A 24,630-nucleotide genomic window follows, 5' to 3' on the forward strand; every position below is an offset into this window, starting at 1 on the left:
GCGGCGCGCGGCAGCGGCGCCACGCCACGCTCCGCTCCGCGACGTGCCTGACGCCGCACGCACGCTGAGGGCAGGGCGGGCAAGGGGCCCGCGCCGCCACCGCCTCCTCCCTCGCCCGCCCGCCGGAGCGGGGGGACGGGGCTCGGTGGCGCCGCACCGCCGCGGGAGGGAGGGGAGCGGGGCCCCGGCGCGCCTCTTCCCGAAGGTAAAGAGCGGCGGCGGAGAGCGGATGAGGCGGCGCGGGGAGTGAGAGGGGGGCAGGGAAGGCCAGAGGCCTGGGGGCTGGCTACCCCCCCCCCGCTCCCCGCGTTGGTTTAGCCCAGCCGCGGGGCCTGGCGCGCGCGGAGGGGCAGAGCCGCCCGGCCGACAGGGGGCGCCGCCCCGCCCCCCCCCCCCCCCCCGCGACGGGCCCCTCGGGCAGCGCCGCGGGTGGGGGCGGGGCTGCCAGCGCCATCTTGGGGCCGGCCCCGCCGAGGCGGGCGGCCCGGCGCTTCTGGCGCGACGCTGCGGGGTGCGCGGGGTCTCCGGGGCGGCCGAGCCCGGACTGCACCTGCCGTTACGCCGGCGGGACGCGGCTTCGTGGCCAGAGGCGGGGCGGCCCGGGGGAGGCACCGTGTGTGAGGACCCCTGGGCCTCGTGCTGAGGCCTGTGGCCTCCGTGACCCTGGGTCCTGCTCCGCGGGGGGGAAGCGGCTTCCTCCCACGGGCTTCCTGGCCCCACGGGTTGGGGGTCCTCTCCCGGCAAAGGGCGAGAGCAGGTGCTTCCCCGGGCCCTGTGTTTCTGTGCCCTTGTGCCGTCGGTGAGGCAGCGACAGCAAGCGGCTGTTCCAGCAACTTCCACAAGAGAGCAAAGGCTTTAAAGCTCCCTTAAAACCTCATCCTGTTGAAGGCCCCAAAAGCTAATCCATACACCAGCTCAGCAGAGTCGAATGTAAACACTGATGAGGTTTTTGTCAGCAAAACTTCTGAATTGGACTTGAATTCATACATTTGGTTTCTAAAAAATTAATCTTTTTTCAAAATATGCCCTGGTATAGCGTTCAAATTGTGACTAAAAACCTTTAGTAGCATATGTCCTGGGAGTGAAGTATCTGAAAACTGAAGCACAGGGTTTGTGAAAGTTTTATTAAATGAACCAAGGAATGAGGAAAGAAAGGGGGAAGGGAGGATTGTTCCTCTACTGCATTAATATTTATACCTGTTCTCGAGTTTGGGAGCTGTTCCAATGCTGGGAAATATTTCTATTCATCCATTCAGTTGCATTTGGCTCAAAGCCAAGGTGGGTATAAGGTACATAAATCTATACTGGGTTTTTGTGTCCCTGTTGCATTTCTGTATGCCTTTATATTATTTAAGTAAGGTCATTCAAGGATAGTTGAGATTTTATTCTTTTCACTAAATTTCTAGCACTCCATTAAAACTGTTTTTGTCTGCTTGTGACTCATAGCTAAAAACAAAGGAGGAAAAAGTGTTTCTAAATCTGTGAAAGCATTAGTGACAGTGTTGCACAGGACTATGGTTGAATTTATATTCCTTCAAACTTTACCTGAACTATGTCTGCTTTTAGGAGAGACCTAAGAGATATTAGAGCAATTTGCTTTTTCTTCCCCCCCCCCCATAGTCTAAGTCAGCATTTCTAGTCTGCCTGAGGCAGCTACTTTATTAAAACACAGGAGGCACCCCCAGAACAAGTTTTTGTATGCCCTACCAAAACCAGCTAATGCCTCAACAACCGCAAAACTAAGAAAATGAAATCTATGTGACCTAAAGGGACTAGTTAAAGGTTTCCACTTCCACCTATTCAATTTAGAAAATGTTATAGAATCCTAATTGTTTACAAATTCACTTGTTTGAAATGACATAGGAAAAACAGTGATAAAACCCAAGCCTTTTACTGTTTAATTACATTCTCTTTGCTTTCAGTTTCCTTTTTTTCTGATCAAAAGACCACTCTGTATATAAGGGAGATCCAAGTTCAGTCCCAAATCCCAGGCATGAATACAATGGCAGAATTCGCATCGCAGTTGATGGACAGCATAAATACAAAGACTTAGAGAGGCTAGTTCAGAGGTGTTGATCAGTGTTTCAGATCACTTCAGTTTGCCAGCTGAAAGATACTGGCATAACAAAATCTAAAACCATGTGAAAGTCACCTTGTTTTCAGATGTCACTACCAAACAGTAAAATGGTTCTTTTTCACCAAAGCTGCTTTGGTTGTAAATGGAAACAATGAGGGAATACTTGGAATCAAATTCATCCCTGATGGGAATTTCTTGAAACTTACAGGCTTGCATCATTGGTAGAAATTGAGGATGTGACACCATCGTGGAAGAATATGATCTTTCTTCTTAGTTTGTTTTTCACTGTGTGAATATTTTGCCTCTGGTTTTGCTATGATTTGGGTTTGACTGAATCTTTGGGGGGAAAAAAAGTGTGAATACTAAATCAAAAATAAAAACCCAATCAAGTTGCCACTTTGCTAGGTATATGCTGCAGCCACATGTGGTCAAATGTTTGCAGTGTACTAGCTGTCACAGGCCACTAAATCCTGTTGATTTGAGTAAAAGAAAGTAAGATGACTGTTGTGGAAAGTGGATTTTGAGATTTAGTATCATTGGAAGGTCACTTGGGCGACCTGCCCAGCTATCACAAGAATCCTTGATCCCTTCTCTTCTCCCTCATGGAAATGAAAGGCCAAAATCACTGCTGGTGTAAGATTTGCCTAAAGGACAAATATGAACTGCTGACTTCTAGTTGCTGTAGACAGCTGTGAAATGAAGTGAATTTTTGATTATCTGTTGCATTAGCAGCAGGAGAGAGATTACAGGTGGAATAATTTAGCTTTAAAATAAAATAAAAAGCCAGATAGGCATTTTTTTTGCATTTCTTTAAATAAATGTTAGCCACAGTGTGGATTTGAAAATATGAGATATATATTTCCATACAGGCTGAAGTTGATAGTTTTCTATACTATAGTGTTGATACATAGCCTTTTGAATTATGTCACTTATTTCCCTAACAAAAATGTGACGAGAGCTTTGATTCAGAAGGCAGTCGCCCAGCAGTTTGTCACTGCGTCTTTAAGGCTCCTTGCCAGTAGCAAAGCAGCTGTCAAACAGAAGCTGTGTTGTCCCTAAATAAAACAATTTACATATGAGAAGTTCAAAGCTGCTTTTTCAAATTATTCCACCCAGGGTTCTGTTCCCCACCTTCTCCTCCCCTCAGCAAATATGGTTACAGCATCAGCACTAAGTGTCTGTTCGTTACTAATGAGTGCCCTAGTTAGCTCAGATGTAAGAGGAGAGATCCATTGTTTTAAAATATTCTTTTTTTCCCCACGGGCTATTACTTTCACCCTTTGTTTCCTAAAATCCTCTATGCACTGCTGGCAGATTTGATGTTTAAAGTCAGTAGCTGATACTTGACTTGAAAAGAAAGGATAAAATAAAATAGACTTACAACTTCAGCAGAGGAACTGTGCAAATAGGAGGAAGATGGTAGACACACATTCTTATTCCAGCACTCTTCCCTAGGACACAGCTCTAATTTAGCTGCTTCTGTATGAGTAGTCTCCTTGCAGCTTGCCCTCTGTCCTAGCTTTGCTTTGTGCCTGTGCTGTTGGGGGGCACTTTACAGTGCAGTTGACAGATTCCTTTACTTATTGTTATATAAACTTTAAATTCTATACAAACCTGCAAACAGCAAAAGAATATAGGTGTTTCAGATTATTGAACTTTTGCATCAACCATCCAAAAAACCAAAGGAATGTGTATTTGTTTCCTGAAAGAAAAACTTACTACATTTTACAGTCTAAAGGATTATTTGTTTTAATTATCACCAAAAACGTTTGCATTTTCATCATGCAGTAACTCATACGTTTGCATTTTCATCATGCAGTAACTCATTAACTACTCAAGCCTCCTTTGCAGGTTTGAATACAATGGGATATTTCATGTGCTTGATCTGCGTGTTGATAACAGGGGTTTGCATGTAGATCAAAAGAATGATACAACCCTGTATTGTCAGAACTGTCTGCCAGAGCATCCAGCAAATGCTTATTTGGAGGCCAGTGCTTGGCTTACTTCCAAAGACTTAATTCTAACAATCAACTCAAAAGAAGCCTGCAACCTAACACTTCTACCATTGATGCATTTGTGCATCCAGACCTACCTTTGACCTCTACCAGTTTGTTTTATGCAGTCGACACCCGAGATTTGCTCAGCTAATACAATAGCCATGTACTTTTGGACAAAAACGCCTGTGGTTAACCTCTGTGGGCTGCATTCTGCAATGAAATGAAGGGCGGTAGAAGTTAAACAACGGGTGTGACTACCACAAGATGAGTGTTAGTGGGAAAGTGGTGTAACATCCACTTACCATTCCTGAGATGTGCAATATAATTATGATTTAAATGCCAAAGATTTAAGTAGCAAGATGAGTAGCTAAAAGGACATGAAAGCCTCCCTTATCTTTCTTTCTGTCCCACTTGAATTAATTTTGCACACCCACAAAACTAATACAAGTAGTGTCACTTGACAAAATTACACCTAATGCATGATCTGTACCATCACTTACATTTCTGTAGGTGTGGGCTCTGTTTATACCAAAGAAAAAATTCCAATCTCATTTACAGGGTTTTAAGTTGAAAGTAATTCTGCTCCCTTAGTGGAATCACTCCATTTTTACATTGTCACTCAGATCAGAACCTGACCCATGCTTTGGACTTTGTCCTGTTTGCTCTCATCCTTGTCCTTGATAGAGGGGGAGGAAAGCTTCTCACACCTTCATTTAAGTATCTCTGCAGGAATGGTTTATGAGCAGGTTTGTAATGTTAGAAATTGTTAATTAAAGTCAGCAGTGGGAGCAGCTGGTTGCTGAGTATATATGAAAATCTGCTTAATGTCTTTTACAGCATTTAGTGCATGCAGCAAGGAAGCAATAATATGAATCTGCAGCCTGTATCTATACCAGGGGCATAGGCAAGGGGCTACACAACCCTGTATTAATTCCAGCTCTGAGAAATTAAAGAAAAAGTAAGTTCTAGGCAGGGGAGGAGAAGCAACTAGTGATAAAATTAAATTATAAAATTTTAAACAAAATCTTTATAGATGCAAAGAGACTCTTGGTAGTGCTCAAAATCCCTAAGTGACAGGTGTGATTACAGCTCTGAACAGAGGGTGTGCATGGTCCTGAGTTCTGGCCTCTGAAATTATCTGATGCTTAGATCAGAATTCAAACCTATATTGAAAGCTCTGTTCCCCCCCAGGGTATTCCTCTTATTTGTCTTTATAGATTACAAGAAAGCCTGAGCTGAAAGTCTCCAGGGCAGTCCTACCTTCTGTTAGCTGTCAGCAGGGAATAAGAGTATTACCAACTCAACCAGAGGTGAGACCTTGAAATAAAAGCAGAGGGGTGAGGCCAGGAGGGGCTCTAGGTGAGGACAAGATTTGGGACTTCAGGCTGTGCTAGGTCAGTTCTTGTAACTGGACTGTTTATAGTCTATGTAAAATAATGCACTCTACAGAGGGAGGCAGTGATTCTTCAGATACAAGTACATGCATAGCTTTGTGTATGAGTAATTTTATTGCCTGAAATGGAGCTATAGAGTGGATAATGTGAAGCATTTATTCCAAAGTGTTTGAAGATGTGGGACTGCTCATCTGTTTTATTGTGGATATTTTTTTCCAAGAAATATCGTAAACATTTACTAGAAATAATTTCTGCTGTATATGAAGAATCATTTTTATCTCTGGAGGGAAATATATGATTGGTTAAACATTTTAAAGTAAGAATAACAAATAAAAATGCTCTCTCAAGAATCAGAGAAAGACAGTTTTATGTCTGTAATTCTTAAAATCCGTAACAACATAAAACAACAAAAAGTCTTTAGATCATAGCAGTGGCTAACACAAAAAGGAGTATGGGTCAAATCCTGCCTTCAGGTTAGCATCTGTGACTCCGGTTTTGGTGAGGGGAAGATCATGTGAATGTCGGAAGTCACAGGAGGACTGTACTGAAAAAAAATATCTGAAGGTTAGCAATATTTAAGATTCAGCCACTTGAGAATTGTATGGCCTGAGAGGTGTTTGATTAAAAACGTTCTTCTACTCTCCAAAATACTGGTAATTGTCACAGACTGCAAGGAGATAGGGCAATACCACATCGCCCAATTTTTCACAGTAATTTGGGTGCGTGCATAGGGAAGCAGATTTTCCCGTATCACCAAGCGAGCGCGTGCTCCCTCCAGAGGGCAGTTCAGACTGCCTAGGTTACCTACCCTGCTCCAAATTGTCCTCCAGAGGAGCTGTCCTCCCATCGAAATTACCAGAGCGCAGGCCTGATTTCAGAGCAGATTCAGCCTCAATAGCTAGAGTTCCAGGTTGGCAAATGGATCCTGAGGCAATCAGATAATGTCCTGTCCTTGACACTCGTTTCTCTTTGCATCCGTAATAATCTTTTACTTACTCACTTTGCAGTGTTGCTGCGTTTTACTTGTGGACAGTAAGGCACCTTTGACAGTTCTGAAATTTTCTTCTCATTTTTTCTGCAAATCTAATCCAAGACAGAGTGGAATTTGATTTTGGAGAGGAAGCCATGTTGTTTTTCCAGCAGTGTATTTATCGCAGGGATATTCGAGGTCTGGGATGAAATACTGGCATCGCTTAAATGACAAAATACTCATTTACATAGAATGAGAATAGGATTTCATTCCTGATATTTCACAGAGATTCCTAGCACAATTGTAGGCTTATTCAGCAGGATCAGTAGGTACTCAGATTTCTGAAAAGCATGACAGTCAGGACTTCCCTAAATCCACAGTGAGAGTTTGCAACACAGCAGCATTTCTAACCTCTCCTGTAATGCTTAGATCAAACTGCTTTCATCATCTTTTAAGTATCAAACTCCAGCTGAATCATTAATACACACTGTAATGGTATCACAAATGAGCTTCTTGGCACCTGAAACCTCTACTGGTTTTCAGCAGTATTGTAGTGGCTTTATCATGTGTTCTGTTCACAGATTTCAAGGTGCTTTGCAAAGATAGGGCAGGCATTGTTACGGCAATTTTACAGAGAGAGGGATGCTCGGTAAGAGTTTCAGTGACTTGCCCAATGTCTTGTTGCAAAATAGCAGTGAAACAAAATCCAGGCATCCTGGATCCAGGACTGTGATTCAACAAAGCACTGAGGCAAGCCCTTAATTTTGAGCAAGAGCTTAAGCTGTTTGAATGGACACAGATTTAAGTATCAGTTTAAATACTTCGCTGTATTGGGTCTTCAGCTTTCAACAGCTAATTTTTATTTACAGCTATTTCAGTTCTTCTGCTATAACTCAGCAGATGGATGTTGGAAAATTTAGATAGATGTTGGAAATATTTTTAAACTAACTCAATTGTGTGAAAAATGTACTGCTTGGTGGCCTTCTAGCAACCCAGTGGTCATGCATCTGTTCAGGGTTTTGTGTTTTTTATTTAGATGACACCAGTTACTCGACAAGAAGTTCTTGGCCTTTACCGCAAGATATTCCGAATAGCCAAAAAATGGCAATCTGCATCAGGACAGATAGAAGAAACTATTAAAGAGAAACAGTACATTATAAGTGAAGCCAAAACATTATTCCGAAAAAACAAAAACGTACGTAGGTTTCCTTGTGCCTTTAATTTTCTGAATGATTCTCTCCTTGTGCTCTGTGTTCTCTTAGTGATTGGATATTAAGATATTAATGAGTTGATTTCCCAAAATTTCATTCACCTTAAAAACTGGTGCAAACACATTATAAGGTGTATTTATGTTATAGTTTAAATTTCACCCCAAAAATAATAATTAAAAAAACCATTTCAGATCATCATTAACTGCTTTAGAAGGCTAAAAGGTCTAGGGCTTTCATTAAAAAATGCCAAGAAAAAGCTTAACTCCAAAGATACTGCCTATGAAATTGTCTGAAGCAGCTTTTGATCTTTTAGAAAGCTAGCTAAGTATATCATTACCCATGCAATGGCAAGCAGGACTCAGTTGCTTCTTATACTTTCTTTTTCTTTTCAAAGCAACAGTTATTGGCACTTCTTTTAAAAGAGGCATGCCTTTAATTTTTTTAAGATACATGCACATCTTGATATTTCAGACTTCTTTCAAGAGGGGCAAATACAGACTCCACAGTAATCAAAGATCCTTTTTTTTTTTTTTACCATCACAATGTTTATTTACATCCTATTTCAGTATAGGACAAAATTCAGCTAATACAAAATCATAAAGTGAATGTAAGACCCAATTTACACCACATTTCTGACTTCAAAGGCAGTTTTCTACATGGAATGGTAACAGAATGTAGCCCAAAAGGTCTCTTCTCTTTTTTCCCCTAGCTACCTTGCAATATGATGAATGGGTCAGTGTTGTTTTTCATGGAGATAGTAGTAGTTTACATGTGTATTGTCTTTTTACCAAGAAAATACAGTGTTTGGGTAAAAACCCCCTTTCAGAGCCTCAGCTCTGACTTACTGTGGGCCTTAATATCCAACACCATCAAGCACAGAACTGTTGAGTCAAGGCAAGTGCTAATGTTACCTTTTATGGATGTGAAAAATGCAATCATTGTATGCTTGGGATTGCCAAAAAAACAAGCAAAAGAAAGTCATGTGGCTGTGCATCACTTACACTTGAACTTCTAATTGCTAATTGCCGTGCTTTCTCTTTTTACAGTTGTTTTAACTCTCTGTTATCTTAGGTAACAGATCCAAAGCTGATTAAACAGTGTATAGAAGAATGTGAGGCAAGAATAGAAATTGGACTTCACTATAACATCCCCTACCCAAGACCTGTGAGTATAAATCTAGTTGCAAGTCTTCAACTGTACATACTTAGCCCTCACTGGACACAGCACTGTCACTACACTGCATTTTTAGATAAGCTTGTACTTAAGTGCTGTGATAAATTGGAACCAAACGAGCCAAGTGTATATTTACATATTGTCCATCTGTGAATTGGCTAATTTCTTCTCAAATAAAGAATCAAAGCTGCAATGTAGTTGCATGAGGTAATCTCTCAAGGACTGCAAATATTTAGGTAGTCTTGACTGACCAATGAATCGTAATATGTAGAAAAAGATGGTAATGGAATCAAATGGAATCAAATCCGTTAATCTTTCCACATGAGAAAATAAGAATATTTAAATTATTTAATTATATTACATTTGTGATAGATATAATAATTTTCAGAGTCTATACCTCTTGTAAGTGTTCTTGTAATAAAAGGTGCCTGTCTACCTATCTTGTTGCTTCTGTTCACCTGTTCCTAGAGAAAAGCCTGCCAAATATTACTGAAATTGCTGGAAGTTTTAGTCGTCTTCTATCGCACTATTCAATATAGTTTCGTCACTGCCCTGTCATTTGTGTCTGTATTACTTTATGCTGCCTCCCATAGAGACTTCCTCTCTCTTCCTGTTGATTAGTTTACATTGTCACTTCTATAGTTTCCTTATCAAGCAGGTCATGGTCATAATTAATTTACATCTTTATTTATAAGATGCTTGCTGAGGATACAGTCACTGTTGGCTTCTCTTTCACATATAGCTTGTTCTTCTTCTCAGTATACAGAATAACAATGCACGTGTGGCAAGTAATGCTCCTAGGAATGGGCTTAAAATGTATGCTCCACAGTGGCTTAAAAATCCCAAAGGATCAGTCCTATAAGAGCTCTCTCACATAAACTTGATGATCCGTATTTTTCAGCTTTTACCATATCTCTGCTGCTTTAGTCAGTACTTTTACTACTATTTGCAGCTAAACAGCTATCGTAAAGGGCGACAGCCTCAGCAACAGTAACATCTGACTGCTAACACCTACAGTTTTCAATCACTTAGGGGGGATATAGCTGTATGACTCCCACTAAGTCTTATGAAGTACAAAGACTTTGTCAATCAACGCAAAAGCATGTCACCTATTGCTCCTTATGCTCGTGGAGTCAATGACATTGATTGTGCATTTTAATATGGTATATGTAATCATGACAGTAAGAAGGCAGTCTTTCAACACATACACAACTTGGAGTTATTTTGTGGCTTGTTAGCTAGGTATCAATAAAGCACAGCCACCTTATCTTTTAAGACTTCTACACAGGAATTTATAGTGTTTTCTGTGTCTTTTAAAGGCCTTGTTCTGGAATACTGTATGCAATACTATTTCAGCAAATGTTTTTCATCTCCAAGCATGTGGAGGACAAGAAAGTGATCAGGAGTAGTCAGCATGGCTTCACCAAGGGGAAATCATGCTTAACCAATCTGATAGCCTTCTATGATGGAATGACTGGCTGCGTAGATGAGGGGAGAGCAGTGGATGTTGTCTACCTAGACTTCAGCAAGACTTTTGACACTGTCTCCCATAACATCTTCATAGACAAGCTCAGGAAGTGTGGGCTAGATGAGTGGACAGTGAGGTGGATTGAGAACTGGCTGAATGGCAGAGCTCAGAGAGTTGTGATCAGTGGCACAGAGTCTAGTTGGAGGCCTGTAGCTAGCGGTGTCCCCCAGGGGTCAGTACTGGGTCCAGTCTTGTTCAACTTCTTCATCAATGACCTGGAGGAAGGGACAGAGTGCACCCTCAGCAAGTTTGCTGACGATACAAAACTGGGAGGAGTGGCGGATACACCAGAGGGCTGTGCTGCCATTCAGAGGGACCTGGACAGGCTGGAGAGGTGGGCGGAGAGGAACCTCATGAAGTTCAACAAAGGCAAGTGCAGGGTCCTGCACCTGGGGAGGAATAACCCCAGTCACCAGTACAGGTTGGGGGTTGACCTGCTGGAAAGCAGCTCTGTGGAGAAGGACCTGGGAGTGCTGGTGGACACCAGGTTAACCATGAGGCAGCAATGTGCCCTTGTGGCCAAGAAGGCCAATGGTATCCTGGGGTGCATCAGGAAGAGTGTTGCCAGCAGGTCGAGGGAGGTGATTCTCCCCCTCTACTCAGCCCTGGTGAGGCCACATCTGGAGTACTGTGTCCAGTTCTGGGCTCCCCAGTACAAGAGGGATGTGGCACTACTGGAGCAAGTCCAGCGAAGGGCCACAAAGATGATTAGGGGACTGGAGCATCTCTCTTATGAGGAAAGGCTGAGAGAGCTGGGCCTGTTTAGCTTGGAGAAGAGAAGGCTGAGAGGAGATCTTATCAGTGTGTACAAGTATCTGAAGGGAGGGTGTCGAGAGGATGGGACCAGACTCTTTTCAGTGGTGCCCAGCGACAGGACATGAGGCAACGGGCACAAACTGAAACACAGACACTTCCATCTGAACATGAGGAAAAACTTTTTCACTGTGAGGGTGACAGAGCACTGGAACAGGTTGCCCAGAGAGGTGGTGGAGTCTCCTTCTCTGGAGATATTCAAAACGCGCCTGGATGCAATCCTGTGCAATGTGCTCTAGGTGACCCTGCTTGAGCAGGGGGGTTGGACTAGATGATCTCCAGAGGTCCCTTCCAACCTCAGCGATTCTGTGATTACCATCTGACCACACACTACAAAACAGAGTTACTAAAGCTTAAAATTTACAGGATTTTAATATTGCCAGTGTATTTTACACAATAAATACAACATTTAGGGCCTGAAAGTTAAATCACTCATCATTCTCAGCCATCTGTCCTAGAAATTTAAGAAAATAACCTGGTTTGAGACAGTGTGGTTACCCTCTCCAAAGTGTGAAGAAATTATTTAAAGCTGAATGAAACCTAGTCTGTATAAATGTCTTTTTTCTTGTAGCTTCTCAACATGCAACTAACTGGTGGAATTCTGTTTTCTAGATCCATCTGCCTCCTATGGGTCTCGCCTCTAAACAAGGCCGTGCATTTAGACACCAGGAAAAATTGAGGAAGTTTTCCAAGCCAATATACCTGAAATCCCATGATGATATTTCGTAACCCATCATTTAAGCTGTGATGTGTTTGGACTGTAATCCTGCAACTTTTTTTCATCCAACTATGAATGAAGCTGTTTTGGTCACATGCTCACACATTTCCTGAGGCCAGAAGGTTAACTGAATACAATGCATATGATGGATAAGGTTGGTCTAGTATTTATTACAATTCAACCCCTGACTCATCAATAAAAATAATAGTTTTCAAGCAGTGAGGTGTGATATGAAGATTACTTTGACATCAGGACAAATTATAGCAGTTTCTAAAACTCTGCTGATCCATAGCAGGGTTCTTTGGCGGTTAGAATGGAGACTATATATGCTCAATTGTGGTTCAAGGTAGTGTCTTATATAAGGGTCAGCAAAAAGCAAAATGTCCAGAAGAATCAAGCAGGCATAGCGCCTCCACAGCTTCTGATTGCAAGTAGGAATTTCTTTCCTTTGGAGAGGGTGTGGGTGTTGAAAGGTAAAGTTTGGAATTCCATTACACAACTAAGAGTAAAACATTACAGTGTTGGGTTCCTCACGTTCTCATGAGTGGATGGAGGGAAAACCTTTTCCCTTCTGCGTAGCTATACAGGCGTAAGCTTAAGGTGCTTTGGGTATCTTCACCATGCATTTTTACATAGCTTTTCAACATAGTCAGCACCCTGGCTTTCTCACATTATGGACAGATTTCTTTATAAAAAAGTACCTACAACTACCTTTTCAGTCGCTTGAGTTCAGGGGATATTTCTGTTTCCTATGTCTCCTGTGAAGGGAAGTGAAATGAAAATCTTTCCCCCCCCAGTGGCCACAAATTGTTTTGGCTTCTTCTGATTCCTTTGGCTTTACCAGGCTATCTACAGAGTCTCTTCAGGAAAGTTAGTGGAGCCTTCCGTCCTTCAGGCTAGAAGTACCAATGAGACCAAGCTGTGGACAAGGGTCGTGCTGTACTGGAAGACTACGTAAGCACAGCCCAGAGCTGCTTTAGGGACAAAGGGCATAAGCAGAGACCTATTCTATCCAGAAGTTAGTGATGGCAAGAAAGCAAATTTGAAAAATGCAGTATTTATTATTTTCTGTTAAAGTGGGCAAAACCAATGAAATACCATTTTTCAAGATCTCCAACTCATCAGTAAAACCCTAACAGAAGATGGCAAAGAAATATTCTTGTCTACCATAAAAGAAAGGTTAAAACTGATCACATATGGAAGAGCATAACAGTTCCTCCCCCCAGAATGTACTTTTAAGAGTGAAAGAGATACAGGCCGATGAATGAGAAAGTACAAGGAAACAATCAGAAGTGCTAGTCAGCGTGACAGGTACTGGCTAGCCCAGTTCCTGACTACCCTTTATGGTGTCAGTCCACAAAGGTATCTATTCCCATGTAATTATTTCCTGGGAATGCCTCATGTGGGAAATACCCTCCACTGAACATGTAAAATGTCATTGTTCTGCCTCTCGTTGGAAGCTTTACAAATTTACTGCTGCCAGGAAAACACAAAACTCCTTTAGCCTAGGAAGAGGGGGAGGGAGTACAGAGACAGTAGAAATAACATGATTACACATTGCTTAATCCTTCACTGAAAGAAGTCTAAATAGAGTCTTTTCCTATCCTCATTCTGATACACCACTGTGGAGATATGTCAACTGAGCCAAACCAAAATTTGTAGAGACACTTTTGAATGGAAGCTTAGACTCAGTCTTTGTTATGAAGCTATGACTTGAAACTTTTCATTTTTAAAATTCATGTGGCTAATTAAGGTAGTGATGCTGTGACTCATCAGGTGAATAAACAGGCATGTAAATGAGCAGTCTAAATATACTGCCTGTATTATAGTCACAACTCTTTATGGAGCACATACTGTATATGCTGTGGATGCTGTAGATAATTTCAAAAGAATGCCCATAAAAGTACAAAAGATTTACACCAACCTGAAAATAACACTATGGGATTGAGTTTATTTCTTAAGGGATATATTACTATGCAATTTATAAGAGGCTCAAGTAGTCTAAAGTAATTCAGATGAGTATCCAACTTGTTTAACTGAAAATCCAGTAACCTGAATTGCAATAAGAGCATCATATTATTAGAGATATTTTAAAATGCTTAATAGCCCATTAATTTTTTGAAGTAAGTGTTTGAGAAATGATGGATTAACTAGTGCTTGATCCTCTTCACTTTCCAGCACTGGAAGGCCAAGACTGAAATTTGTTACAACCTCAGGCTCCTCAGCTGAATGAAGGATTAGACCAGCTCTATTGTCAAGTCTGGAGAGCAAACCTTCCCTTCACAGCCTAAGTTAAACCCTGTATGGAAGGGAGAACCTGCCTCAAACAGTATCCTTTGTTTTTGGAGGTCAAACTGCTAAACTACCATGCGGACGGAGCTTCATAAAAAAGAATATCCTCTGTAACTCACTCCAGTTGGTCACTGGTACTTGTTAAACACCAAGGACCATAGCCCCCTTGCAAAATACAACACCAAGTTCTTTGACAAAGTATCTTGAAGATACCACAATATGTCATTTCTGCACATTAATTTTATTTGCAAAAAGATGCTGCCCTAAAATGCCTCTGAGTTCTTGAGAGTTTGTAATGCACTGGGTTCAGTTGGTCAGTGCATACTCTGTCCTGTACTTCCTTACTCCCCTTCCAATAAATCCTGCCTCTTTCCAGTTTATCATGCTAGTCAGGAGATGCTTTAGAATAATAACCTGTCAGGTAGTTTGAAATTCTGTAGAAACAAAAACCTGAGTCAGCTGCCTGAACTCTCCTGTAAGCTAACCCATAGGCAATGCAGTGGTAATTTGTTGACATGACATCTGCCCTTAAATATCAAGTAACACCTTCTCTCTGGAAATTGTCTAACACCATCATTAATAAGGTTGTAACTTATGAAACAAAACATTTATTAAGCCAAATTCAACAGTAACATTACCAAGCACACAACCATTTAAGCAGATGGGATTGGCACCTGCTTATTGAGTGTACTCCTTCATGTTTTATATGGGTGAAGAAGCTCTCATTAAGTTGCAGCAGTGATCCAATCTATTCCAAGGGAAGTATCTTAGAACTGAGATATGATTAAGCTGGGTTAAGTCATCTGATCTGTCTTCTCAGTAATACAAGTTTGTTCTTGTAATACATTTTAGATCTGGAGAACATAAAGGCAACTTGGACTTGCCCCACTATGTATTGATCAGAACTGATGTCAACAGATCCATCTTTTATCCACAGACAGGTCACTTCTTTGATTATACCTATGAATTAATTTTCACGAATGTTAATTACAGGGGAGACCTTCACCTTTCACTAATTTTTCTAATCCTATTAGCCAAACATTCTAACTTACAGGAACTCATAAGAGGAAGAATTTGGGGCCTTTGCATGGTCTTTTTGTCTTTTCATAGTATAATTTTGTCTTTTAGCAGCCCAACAGTGTCAAGATCTGGTCTGCAGTAATTATAGGTGGGTTTTTTTGTAGTTTGTTTAATGTGAGTTTCTGACTGAAAAATAGAAACACTCAACCTGTAATACTAAGAATTCTACTACTACTACTACTACTACAAGGAACTTCATTTGTCTGCAAGTTTTTCACACTTTAATCATGAAATTAAAGTTGGTCCAACTAACAGCTGAGTTGCCTTTTTTTTTTTTTTTTTCCTGTTAACTCAACCAGCAAAGATTGTCAAGTCTCATGCTCAGCCAGTTTATCATTCTTCAGGAAGCCCTAGATAAAACTCAGCAAATAAGGTTGGGAAGCTCACTTCAAAAAAAAAAAAATCACAGAAACATATCTCTAAGATAGATATCTATGAACAGTAAATTCCACTATTTTTTCTCTAATAGTAAAAGCAGCTCAGGAAATCACATACTTCTTCAAGACTGCAGTAACCATGAAATAAAGCAACTTAGCCATACCTGATCTTTGCTGAAGGGGACATAGCAACTGACAGATGCATGAACCTTCTTTTAAAGTCTTTTCCCATATCTAAATCCTTCAGTCACATCTACAAAAGCTTGAAATAAATCTTTATGTTCTAATAGATGCCTTCATCTCAAGTCTAAATATCAACATAGAAGAATTTAGAAAATTATCACAATAACAAGGAGATTGCACACAATGGAGCAAAGACACTGTATCTTCACAAGAAAAGGAAGCACAATAACTGTGTCATTCAATAAACTATCCATTAGTGTTTGTTCATGAAAAGACATTAACCAGAAACCCACATGGCAAGCTACCACACAGTATTTTCCAATAGTTTGAAAGTAATTTATCTCCACAGAATGTAATTTAGCTAATACATACTAGTGAATCTGGTTTTTAATTTATAATGGCTTAATTTATTTAGAGGACTTTGTTCACAAGACTGGCATTATCTGAAGGAGGATGGAGAAACTCAATCCTTGTATTTCAACTTCTCAGTTTAGCGTTTTAAGAATTTTTACTGCACTGTTGCCCCAGTCTCCCTTTCAGCAGTGCCTCAATGCAGGGTATTATCACGGCAGGTAAGCTGTCACCAGGGTCACTTTAAAGCATAAGCTCCAAAGTCCAAACAGAAGGATCCTTCAGAGAGCAGTGACTGAACGGAGCCATCCGTAGGGATGGATCTACTACGCAGGTCCAGCCTCCCTGGGTCTGAGCCTCAGCACGACTAGTGTTGCGTGCAAAGGAGCTGGAAGAGGAGGCTGGTGACTGCTTTGTTCTCTCTGATGTTGCAGTGGCCTAATTAGTGGTCCAAATTGTTCATGGGGTTTTGCTTGCCATACATGCCATCATAACAGTTACAGGCAGCAATTTTAAAAATATGGTAATTACAATGTTTCTTTAAATATATGCACTAACTTTCAATTAATTTTAATGATATCAAAAGTAGAAAGCATCCATGATATTCCATTATGAAGACAAACAGGAAACTGTGTTTTTAAAAGACTAATTTTTCATAATTTTAACTTTAATTTACTTAGATCTTCAGAAACATAACTCCCTTCTCAAAAAAATCCTGTCAATTTGGGTGATCATGCTGTAACGTTCATATACGAGATTTATTTTTGCTGCACGTGCTAAATATAATTCCATCTGAACTGTTAAGATAAGACTAGTTTCTCCCTGTCAGTAAGCTGAAGCACCTGCACACCTCTATCAAATTTTTTTTAACAAATATGCATTAAGACTTCTGATCTGTATCTTTGCACTAGTAAAAATATAACAATAATGATGCACCAAATGCCAACTTACTGTACTGCTTAAGAGGCATCAAATATGGTAGATAAAGATACTGTACCAATTACCTATGTATATTTTATGCAGAGCAGCACTGTACAGTGTACCTGTAACACTGCTTGCTTACCTGTATATGTTACCATTCTTAAAAGTTACTGTTTTATAAGTATCTATATAAAACATAAACCAGTGGTTAATAAAACAATAATGAACACTGTTTTCTCTTATAATAGCTAAGCACAACACAACAGATAAGTTCCTATCATAAGATCTGCATGGTTTAATTAGTTGTAGCAGCATAACTTAATGATTGTAGCATAATACTGAGAACTGCTGAATTATAGCTGTATCTCTGACTTTTTGAGACCTCAAGCAAGTCATTAAGATGCTGCAATCTGGGCAATGAAAAAATGAAGAGACCCCAAATTAGTGGATGTTTATGTGTTGTTTTTTTTTTAATGTTTGCCTTGATCTTTGCGCTTCCCTTGTACTGTGTATAAAACAAGTCTAATGATCCATCGTCAGTAGCTCCTTGGCATGCTGTGGGGATTAGTTAATGACTGCACAGCTCTTTGAAGATGTTCAGGGCTATTTTATTTTTAATTAATGTTTGTAAGTTACTTTGAGCTTCTCTGATGAAAGGGCTTAAAACAAGTACAAAATATCAGCTGGTTATTAGTCCAACATGCAAAAAGGCAAGATGAGGAAGTAAAATCAGACTATGAGAGAAAGGAAGCTTAGCTCCATTTATCAGGCACCTTGGATGTGCATGTAAATAATACTGAAATAAAAAAATTAAAACATCATGAGACAAGCATACTGTTCTGAGAAATGGCAGGCTCCCAACACATGTGCTGTCTATAAGTTTTCTGTAGAAATTCTAGGGCAGATCTTCAAGGACTATCAGTTACTATAGCTTCCTAATACAGCTCTGGCAGTTTATTCTAGCTGAGGATTGGTTTTATATGTTGTGAGCAGACTATTCTCGTCTCCTCCCTCCTTGACCAACACACTCCTGGGATACAGAAGTGGTAGGCAGATCCAGAGAGACCTATTTGCAAGAGTTGTGGACTAGGTTCCCATTAAAATCAGCAGCAAAACTCTATCAATAATCTCTTTGGGCCCAATCTCATAAACAAAAAAGCCCCATGACAACAGCAAGGTGGTAATAGGGTTTCACAAGATTTGTAATGATGTGGGTGACATGCAGTTTGCTGGGAATTCTGTTCATTCTGATCTATTGCAAGATAAAGCCCTGGCCTTTGAAATACGTTTCTGTTTATAGTGTTCTTTCTTTAATCACTCTTCCCTAGTAGGTGAGAATGGCTAAAAACCAAAGGAAATTGGGAGCTGCTTTAAAGTCAGCAGGAAGTACTGATAAAAAAAAAAATGCAACCCTTGGGGAGTAAAGTACATCTTTTAATTATAAAATGTGAGTGTTTTGACTTGCAAACACTCAGTCATCTAACTGGCATAGTGCTGCCACACCTCGATTTATCCAGTGTTTCTGGGGCTTGTCTGAAGGGAGTTCGACTGAGAGAACATAGTTGGTTGAGTGGCCAGTAGTGGATAAGATACCTCTTCTTGCACTTGTCTTGTATACAGGACATGAATAGATGTTTTCATGTAGAAATCTGGAACTTTCTCCAGGTTTCAGCCAAATTATGGGCAAAGAATCATAAAGGATTTTTGGAAGCGATTCTCCAATCAGTAAGGATTCTCTATCCCATCGTGCACCTTCCAAAAAAAGGCCTTTTACATACGCCCCATCTTCTGGCATTTTCTCCATTGTGTGCTCCTGTTTCATCACCTGGAACAATTAAATCATTTGCTTTATTTTTATATGGAGTATACTAAATCCTGTAAGTGATAGTCTGAAACTATTCCTTTAAATGACATTTCTTTTCATTTAGAAACCCTATTCACTGCTGCCTCAGAACATATTTCAAAATGCTCAAAAAAAAAAAATCCTCTGCATTTTCTTACCTCAAATTCAAATCCAATATGATCAATTGGGATGGTGTATTTTCTAGCATAGTTCTGTGAAACGCCCGTCAAAAAAGACTGAGTGAAGTAGAATCCTGATATCCAGAAGACTGTGGGTGGTCCATGGATGACCCAATCCTGATTATGGGAGAAAGAACAAACAAGAAAAAACATATTCCAGGGCTTCACATTTTAAATTCACCACAAAAGGGATGTCTTTCCAGATATACTTGAACAGCACAATGAGTCCTCAATCTTGTTTGGACCCTTTGGATGCTACCATTAGATAAATACTATTCAGAGGCAACAACAAATCACAGAAGTCAGTTATTTATGATGGTAGCAAAAATAATCACTCATTCTGTAACAACCAGAGCTCAGTGCTACTGCAAGAAATTTCAAAATTAGTGTAAGCATATTTTGGTAAATCTAGATACTAGCCAGGAAAAAAAAAAGAAAGAAAGAAAGGATGGAATTTGGGCACTTTTATCAAAATATCCACTTTTACAGTCTTGCAAACACTGATCTAATATGAAAAAGGACCAGATTTTCCTAAATAGTATCTTTACCCTGCACTATGAGGGCAGTCTGTCACTACAGCCAGCACATATAGATCCTCCTGGAGGATATCATAAAGATGCCAGCCAAAGAGATCTTGGGCCAATATCTTTGATGTATATTGAAAAGGCAGTAGGAAAAACAAGCCAAGGGCAGAATGTCCCCATAATATTCTGAGCCATTAGGAACCAAAATAAATTAGAGAAGCCCACATGGTACTCTAATCCAGCAAACGGGAAACTCTTCTGCTTAAAAAAAATCTTCCAGACACTTCTTTTTCACCTCTCTCCTCCCATGACTTACCGTATGGGGTTCCAATATATATCTCAGTACCTCTACTGTTTAAGGTACATCTGAAATTTTAAGTAATTTTAAAAGTACACTAATAATGTGAGGGCAATACTTACTGGAAGGGTGAGTAAAGAATTAAATAGCCTGTTCAAAAAGTCTGTAGAAGTGGTATCACTTTTTACTGAACTTGAGTCACATATATAAAAGTCTATCAGTGCCTGTTACATACTATAGGATTGTTTCTAAAGCATTCTCACTCCTGATTCGGACTGCTTTGAGCAGGGAAGTCATTAAGGCATTGATGCAAAGTAAATCTGCATCTTCTAGAAATAGAAATACAGGACCTACCAAATGCTGCAGTGGATTAGCGCCAAAGTACATACTTCTGACTCACCCTGCTACGCAGCTGCAGAGCTATTTCCAATGCTATTAATTCTGTGTATATTTGGTCATGAATGTGTGCAAGCAGTTCACAATCTGGAGATGTAAGAGTACTACTGAGGGAGGACAGTACTGATACACATTTTAGCCATTTAGCTTTCAACTACCCATCCCGTAGACCTGTCAGTCTCAGTTTAGCATACCTGGAAGAAGACCAAACGAGACAGGAGATCAGATACATAGCTTCCCAGCGGCTTCAGTGATGGATAGGATTTGGCAGCCCACATTGGTGGTACTTTTCCCATTAACATGCTATTGAAAACATCTTCAAGTTCAGATGACATTAACACCTGACCTTTGATGGCTCTGCCTAAATTGACAAGGCTGCTCCGAACAACTTCTGTAAGCCTACAGATAAAAAAAAAAGAAATTGCAACCTCATTATTTATTTCCTATCTGGCAAAAGACCTCTGAGTCTGACGCGACTGAAGGGCTTATTGAAGCCGGAGAATGTCCTGTCAGAAATTCCTTATCCTACCTGAAGTTATCAGAATTATTATTTATCTAGGGAAAAAAACAAACAAAGAAAAAAACACACAAAAATCAAAAGATGGTGAGATTTCCCCTTTTAGACAAGGGAAATAAATGACAAGAGCTTTAAGATTCAGGCACTAGTTAACATTGTATATTGTGAATATTGGGGACTGGATGACTTAGAAGGAATAAAGTGCCTTATCTCAACAAAACAAACTCAAATCTGATTTAAGCTAACACTGCCAGAATATAGGTACTATTTCTGCATTCAGGTAGTCAGCTGCAGCTTTGAAGCTTTTTTAAAAGGATCATTCAAAGCAGAATCCATTGTGTTAAGAAGAATTTATTGTAAAAGGCTGATAATTGTCCAAAGCTTGTGAGCTGCTAGCACTGAGAAACGCAAGCATATTTCAGTATTAGTAATGCTACACAAAACATTAAGTCATACCTGTTGAATCGGATCAATTCTTGCCTAAGCACTGTATTCATGGACTCTTCATAAAGCACTGGGTATTTCTTCATAACCTCTTCAACGTTAAAGTCACTTGGTAATTTGGATAGGATGTTCTGTGCCAAATCTTCAACAGTTTCCTGAAATCACAAGTTTGAATGAGCTTTTTTTTTTTCCTACTTTTATTAAATAAGTTCATCAAAACTCTACAGGTTTCATATTTTTACTGTGTAACCACAAAGGTATTTTAGTCCATTTTCCTAAACAAATAAAGCTTACATGATCATACTCTCTTTGTACATCAACCTGTCTGTTTGTGCATGTGCCTGCTTGCTCCTTCCCTTCCTAATAATTTTAAAACTGTTAGTAACTTCAGTGTAATTTGCAAAAGGCTTTTAGGCAACTTTTGAGGAAACAGGAAGCAGGGTACACAAGCATAATCCTACTATTGCCATAATGAAGGAAAAGCCAAAGTATGCAGCACGGGGGAATGATGGGAAGACCACAGGAATACCCCAGCCATGGGAGAAGCTTTACTCACTAGCCAGCCTCACAGGAAATGAGGCTCCATTGATTCCACTATTCAAGAATCTACTTGTATACAAAATGTAGGAAGTCAAATCCTCAGGGGCTTGGAAGGTCATTTATGTATGTCTCAACGGGGCATGGATTTGACCTGAGTGACCTGAGGAACTGCCAGGATAGGATAAGGAAAGAAATTCCCAGCATCTCCACAACCAGGTCCCATGGAGGTGTAGACGACAGGGAGGGTCAGGGTTCAAGTGATTCCATTCTGCAAACTGCCCCCTTTCTTTGAGCCATACAAGTCACTCAAGCACAATTACAAGTTTGGGGCTGTAGAAATTGAAACAGCAAAAATTGCATCTCAGCAACTGAGCATTCAAGGGATAATAATATAGATTGGAAGTGCTGTTATAGTCCAGACTTCCCCAGGAAGGATACTTTTGTCTCTACTGGACTTATATTGCTTGCCTGACAGTTGAGTGACTTGATGCCATATCCTCACACCCTGGCAAGGCTGGCAGGGATGCTCATGCAACCACTGCTGGATGAAGTTAGGCTATTGCATGAACCTCTATCGTTGGAATTTGCTGAGCGGAATTAAATGTGATAATGTAAAATTGCTTTGGGATGTGATTCAAGGTGTTTACCAACTGTCATCTAACCAAGATTCATGACTGAGGTGAAGCACTTTGCTGTTATTTTAAACAGAAATATGAAAGAAACCTTCCTGCTCAAACTACATGTTCTACTCAACCAGATGGGATTGTGTGGTATTAACGTATTCGAATTCAAAGTCATTAGGATATCTTCTGTCTATAAAAGTTCTTCCACCCAAAATCTGACTGGATCCCTACAGGGACATTCATATCTGCTCCCAAACCTGCAGTCATGTAATGAGAGGTGTTAGATTCCTCTGAAATCTAATGCATGACAGGAAAGAGCATCTTTCCAGAATGCAAGTTGATCTTTCTTCGCCAGTTACCTGAGGGGACTTGCCACCTCCCCCTGCTTCTCTAGGCAAAGTCAGGAGCACTCCACTGAAAAGCTGGTTAGTCTCCTGGTTATCCTTGGTAATGTCCGCATTTTCATGAAGCCCAAACACTTCAGGGTGTGTTGTAATTGGTAAGCCTCGTAGGAATTCAATGTAAGACTGTAAAAGAAACATTTAGGTACCAAAAGTCATGCAATGATATATTCATAAATGATCAGTAAATACAATCCATCTTTGGCAGAACATTCCCATTTACAATCAAACGCATAAATTCCCAGTTAAATCGTCTATTAATTGCCTTGCCCAGTCCACAGAGATAAATATAAAAGTTTTGAATGGTTCAAAGACTCGCTGAGGATTTGTCCTCACTGCCCTCATGCAAGTAGCAAGCTCACCTAATTTCCTATGTTGGCTAATAAACTCCGCTACATTTCATATTATGCTGCTGAAATCCAGCATCAGAAAACAGTTTCAAAAAGCTGAAAGAGCTACATCTAGATAAGCCAGAAAACATACATTTTTATAAGTACAGAATGAACACAACATGGGCATACTTCCAGAATCCAAACACAAACATGCCAGCATTTGGAAAGACTGTACTGCCCCATCCATTCTGTATGGAAAGCAAGAGAAAGGAATGTTCATAATAAATATGCAGGGAGCACTAGTAGGAGTTACAGGAGAGGTTAGGGTGCTGAGTGTATCAGCCCCACAACTGCAGGTTATACTAATGGGTGGGATTTGAGCACATTCGTTACATCCAAGCAGCTGGCAAAAGGGAAAAAGGGGCAGGAAACTGAGGCCAGTGAATCTGTGCACTCATGTATATACCTGCCACCACCTCCTCACCCTGATCACTGCTATCATGATAGAAGTGGTTGCAAGGGGGTGCAGAATTCCCCTGCAAAGTCCTGAAGCCCGACTCATATCAGCTTTTCCAGAATTGTACTGGAAACCTGCACAGGGCAGGTCTCTGCACCAACAAACATCGGAATATTGGAAGATCCCTACCTCTCCATTCATGTGTGTTAGATATCAAGTACCAGATCCATATTTTATACATTAATGATACATTCTGGCATGGCTTTGTGACCTCATGGGGGTTTTTTTGTTTGTTTTCTGTTTGTTGTACTCAGAGCCTCAAAGCACACAGAGAGGCTTTTTCTAAATGACTTGTATCCGTTATCTCCTCACCTCATACGGACCATATGGTGGTATGTAGTAGTCATCTCCAGGTGCAAGCATATACTTGTCCTGCTCTATATCCTTGTTATAGACTATGGAAAGAAGGGACAGGAGAAGACGCCTGTCTTTATCATCTGTTACTCTCCCACCATAGTTACATTCCCCTGGGAAGGGACACAAAATCAGGATGAAAAATTGAAAGTCAACGAACAAGTAAAAACTGTTTAGCGTTAATGAATAGTTCCAGTAAGCTGAAGACCTGAATGTCCAGATCTTCAAAAGCTTTTAGGCACTATACTTCCATTGATTCAACAGAAATTAGGCGCTTTAATACCTTTGGGAATATGGACCTAATTTGTGCATCTTCATAGTGAAAGGTATAAGGAACACTCTGAGCTGGTCTGGGAAACTGCTTCTCATGCCACAGTGAAAAATGTCACATTTCAAATGGTAGCTTGTTTGCTTTAAATTCTCTTAGTAATAATTTTTTAGGCCAGACAACTTTCAAAATATGAACAGTGCTATATAGCTGCTCCTTGTCTCATTCCTTTCATGTAACCTCAAACCTGATTATATATGTACACAGCAGAAAAGAAGGGATCACAAATATGCAGAACCATTGTGCAGA

At 40.4% G+C, this 24,630-nt stretch overlaps 2 protein-coding genes across 5 annotated transcripts in view; one reads left to right on the forward strand and one right to left on the reverse strand.

Annotated features, from left to right (window-relative positions):
- Positions 1-125: 125 nt before the first annotated feature.
- LYRM1 (LYR motif containing 1) lies at positions 126-15,507 on the forward strand. 4 transcript variants are annotated; one of them, XM_067306290.1, is made up of 6 exons: positions 181-205; positions 5,292-5,384; positions 7,475-7,633; positions 8,721-8,813; positions 11,776-12,035; positions 14,060-15,507. In XM_067306290.1, the coding sequence occupies exons 3-5, from the start codon at positions 7,475-7,477 to the stop codon at positions 11,890-11,892; spliced, it is 369 nt and encodes a 122-aa protein (XP_067162391.1). In that variant the 5' UTR covers positions 181-205; positions 5,292-5,384; the 3' UTR covers positions 11,893-12,035; positions 14,060-15,507. The 4 variants fall into 4 exon arrangements, with proteins under 4 accessions (XP_067162390.1, XP_067162392.1, XP_067162391.1 ...); XM_067306289.1 differs by lacking the exon at positions 5,292-5,384 and having other exon boundaries at positions 126-205; XM_013950900.2 differs by lacking the exons at positions 181-205; positions 5,292-5,384 and adding an exon at positions 1,259-1,278.
- A 2,187-nt stretch (positions 15,508-17,694) lies between these two features.
- Positions 17,695-24,630, reverse strand: part of DNAH3 (dynein axonemal heavy chain 3) — a 72,966-nt gene continuing 66,030 nt past the window's right edge. The window contains exons 57-62 of the mRNA XM_067306285.1: positions 24,012-24,166; positions 22,809-22,976; positions 21,299-21,441; positions 20,520-20,724; positions 19,087-19,224; positions 17,695-18,910 (exon numbers count right to left, since the gene is read on the reverse strand). Coding sequence (XP_067162386.1) covers positions 18,557-18,910; positions 19,087-19,224; positions 20,520-20,724; positions 21,299-21,441; positions 22,809-22,976; positions 24,012-24,166 — 1,163 coding nt within the window. The 3' untranslated portion in view covers positions 17,695-18,556. The remainder of the gene's footprint in view (positions 18,911-19,086; positions 19,225-20,519; positions 20,725-21,298; positions 21,442-22,808; positions 22,977-24,011; positions 24,167-24,630) is intronic.

This window comes from Apteryx mantelli, chromosome 16 (genome assembly GCF_036417845.1).
Source record: "Apteryx mantelli isolate bAptMan1 chromosome 16, bAptMan1.hap1, whole genome shotgun sequence".
NCBI lineage: Eukaryota > Metazoa > Chordata > Aves > Apterygiformes > Apterygidae > Apteryx > Apteryx mantelli.

What these genes read in the sequence shown, in the direction of transcription:
- LYRM1 (XM_067306289.1), top strand. Translation starts at nt 7,475, where the DNA reads ATGACACCAGTTACTCGACAAGAAGTTCTTGGCCTTTACCGCAAGATA. An exon ending in TATTCCGAAAAAACAAAAAC is followed by an intron (nt 7,634 to 8,720) that starts GTACGTAGGTTT and finishes CTGTTATCTTAG; the next exon opens with GTAACAGATCCAAAGCTGAT. An exon ending in ACATCCCCTACCCAAGACCT is followed by an intron (nt 8,814 to 11,775) that starts GTGAGTATAAAT and finishes TCTGTTTTCTAG; the next exon opens with ATCCATCTGCCTCCTATGGG.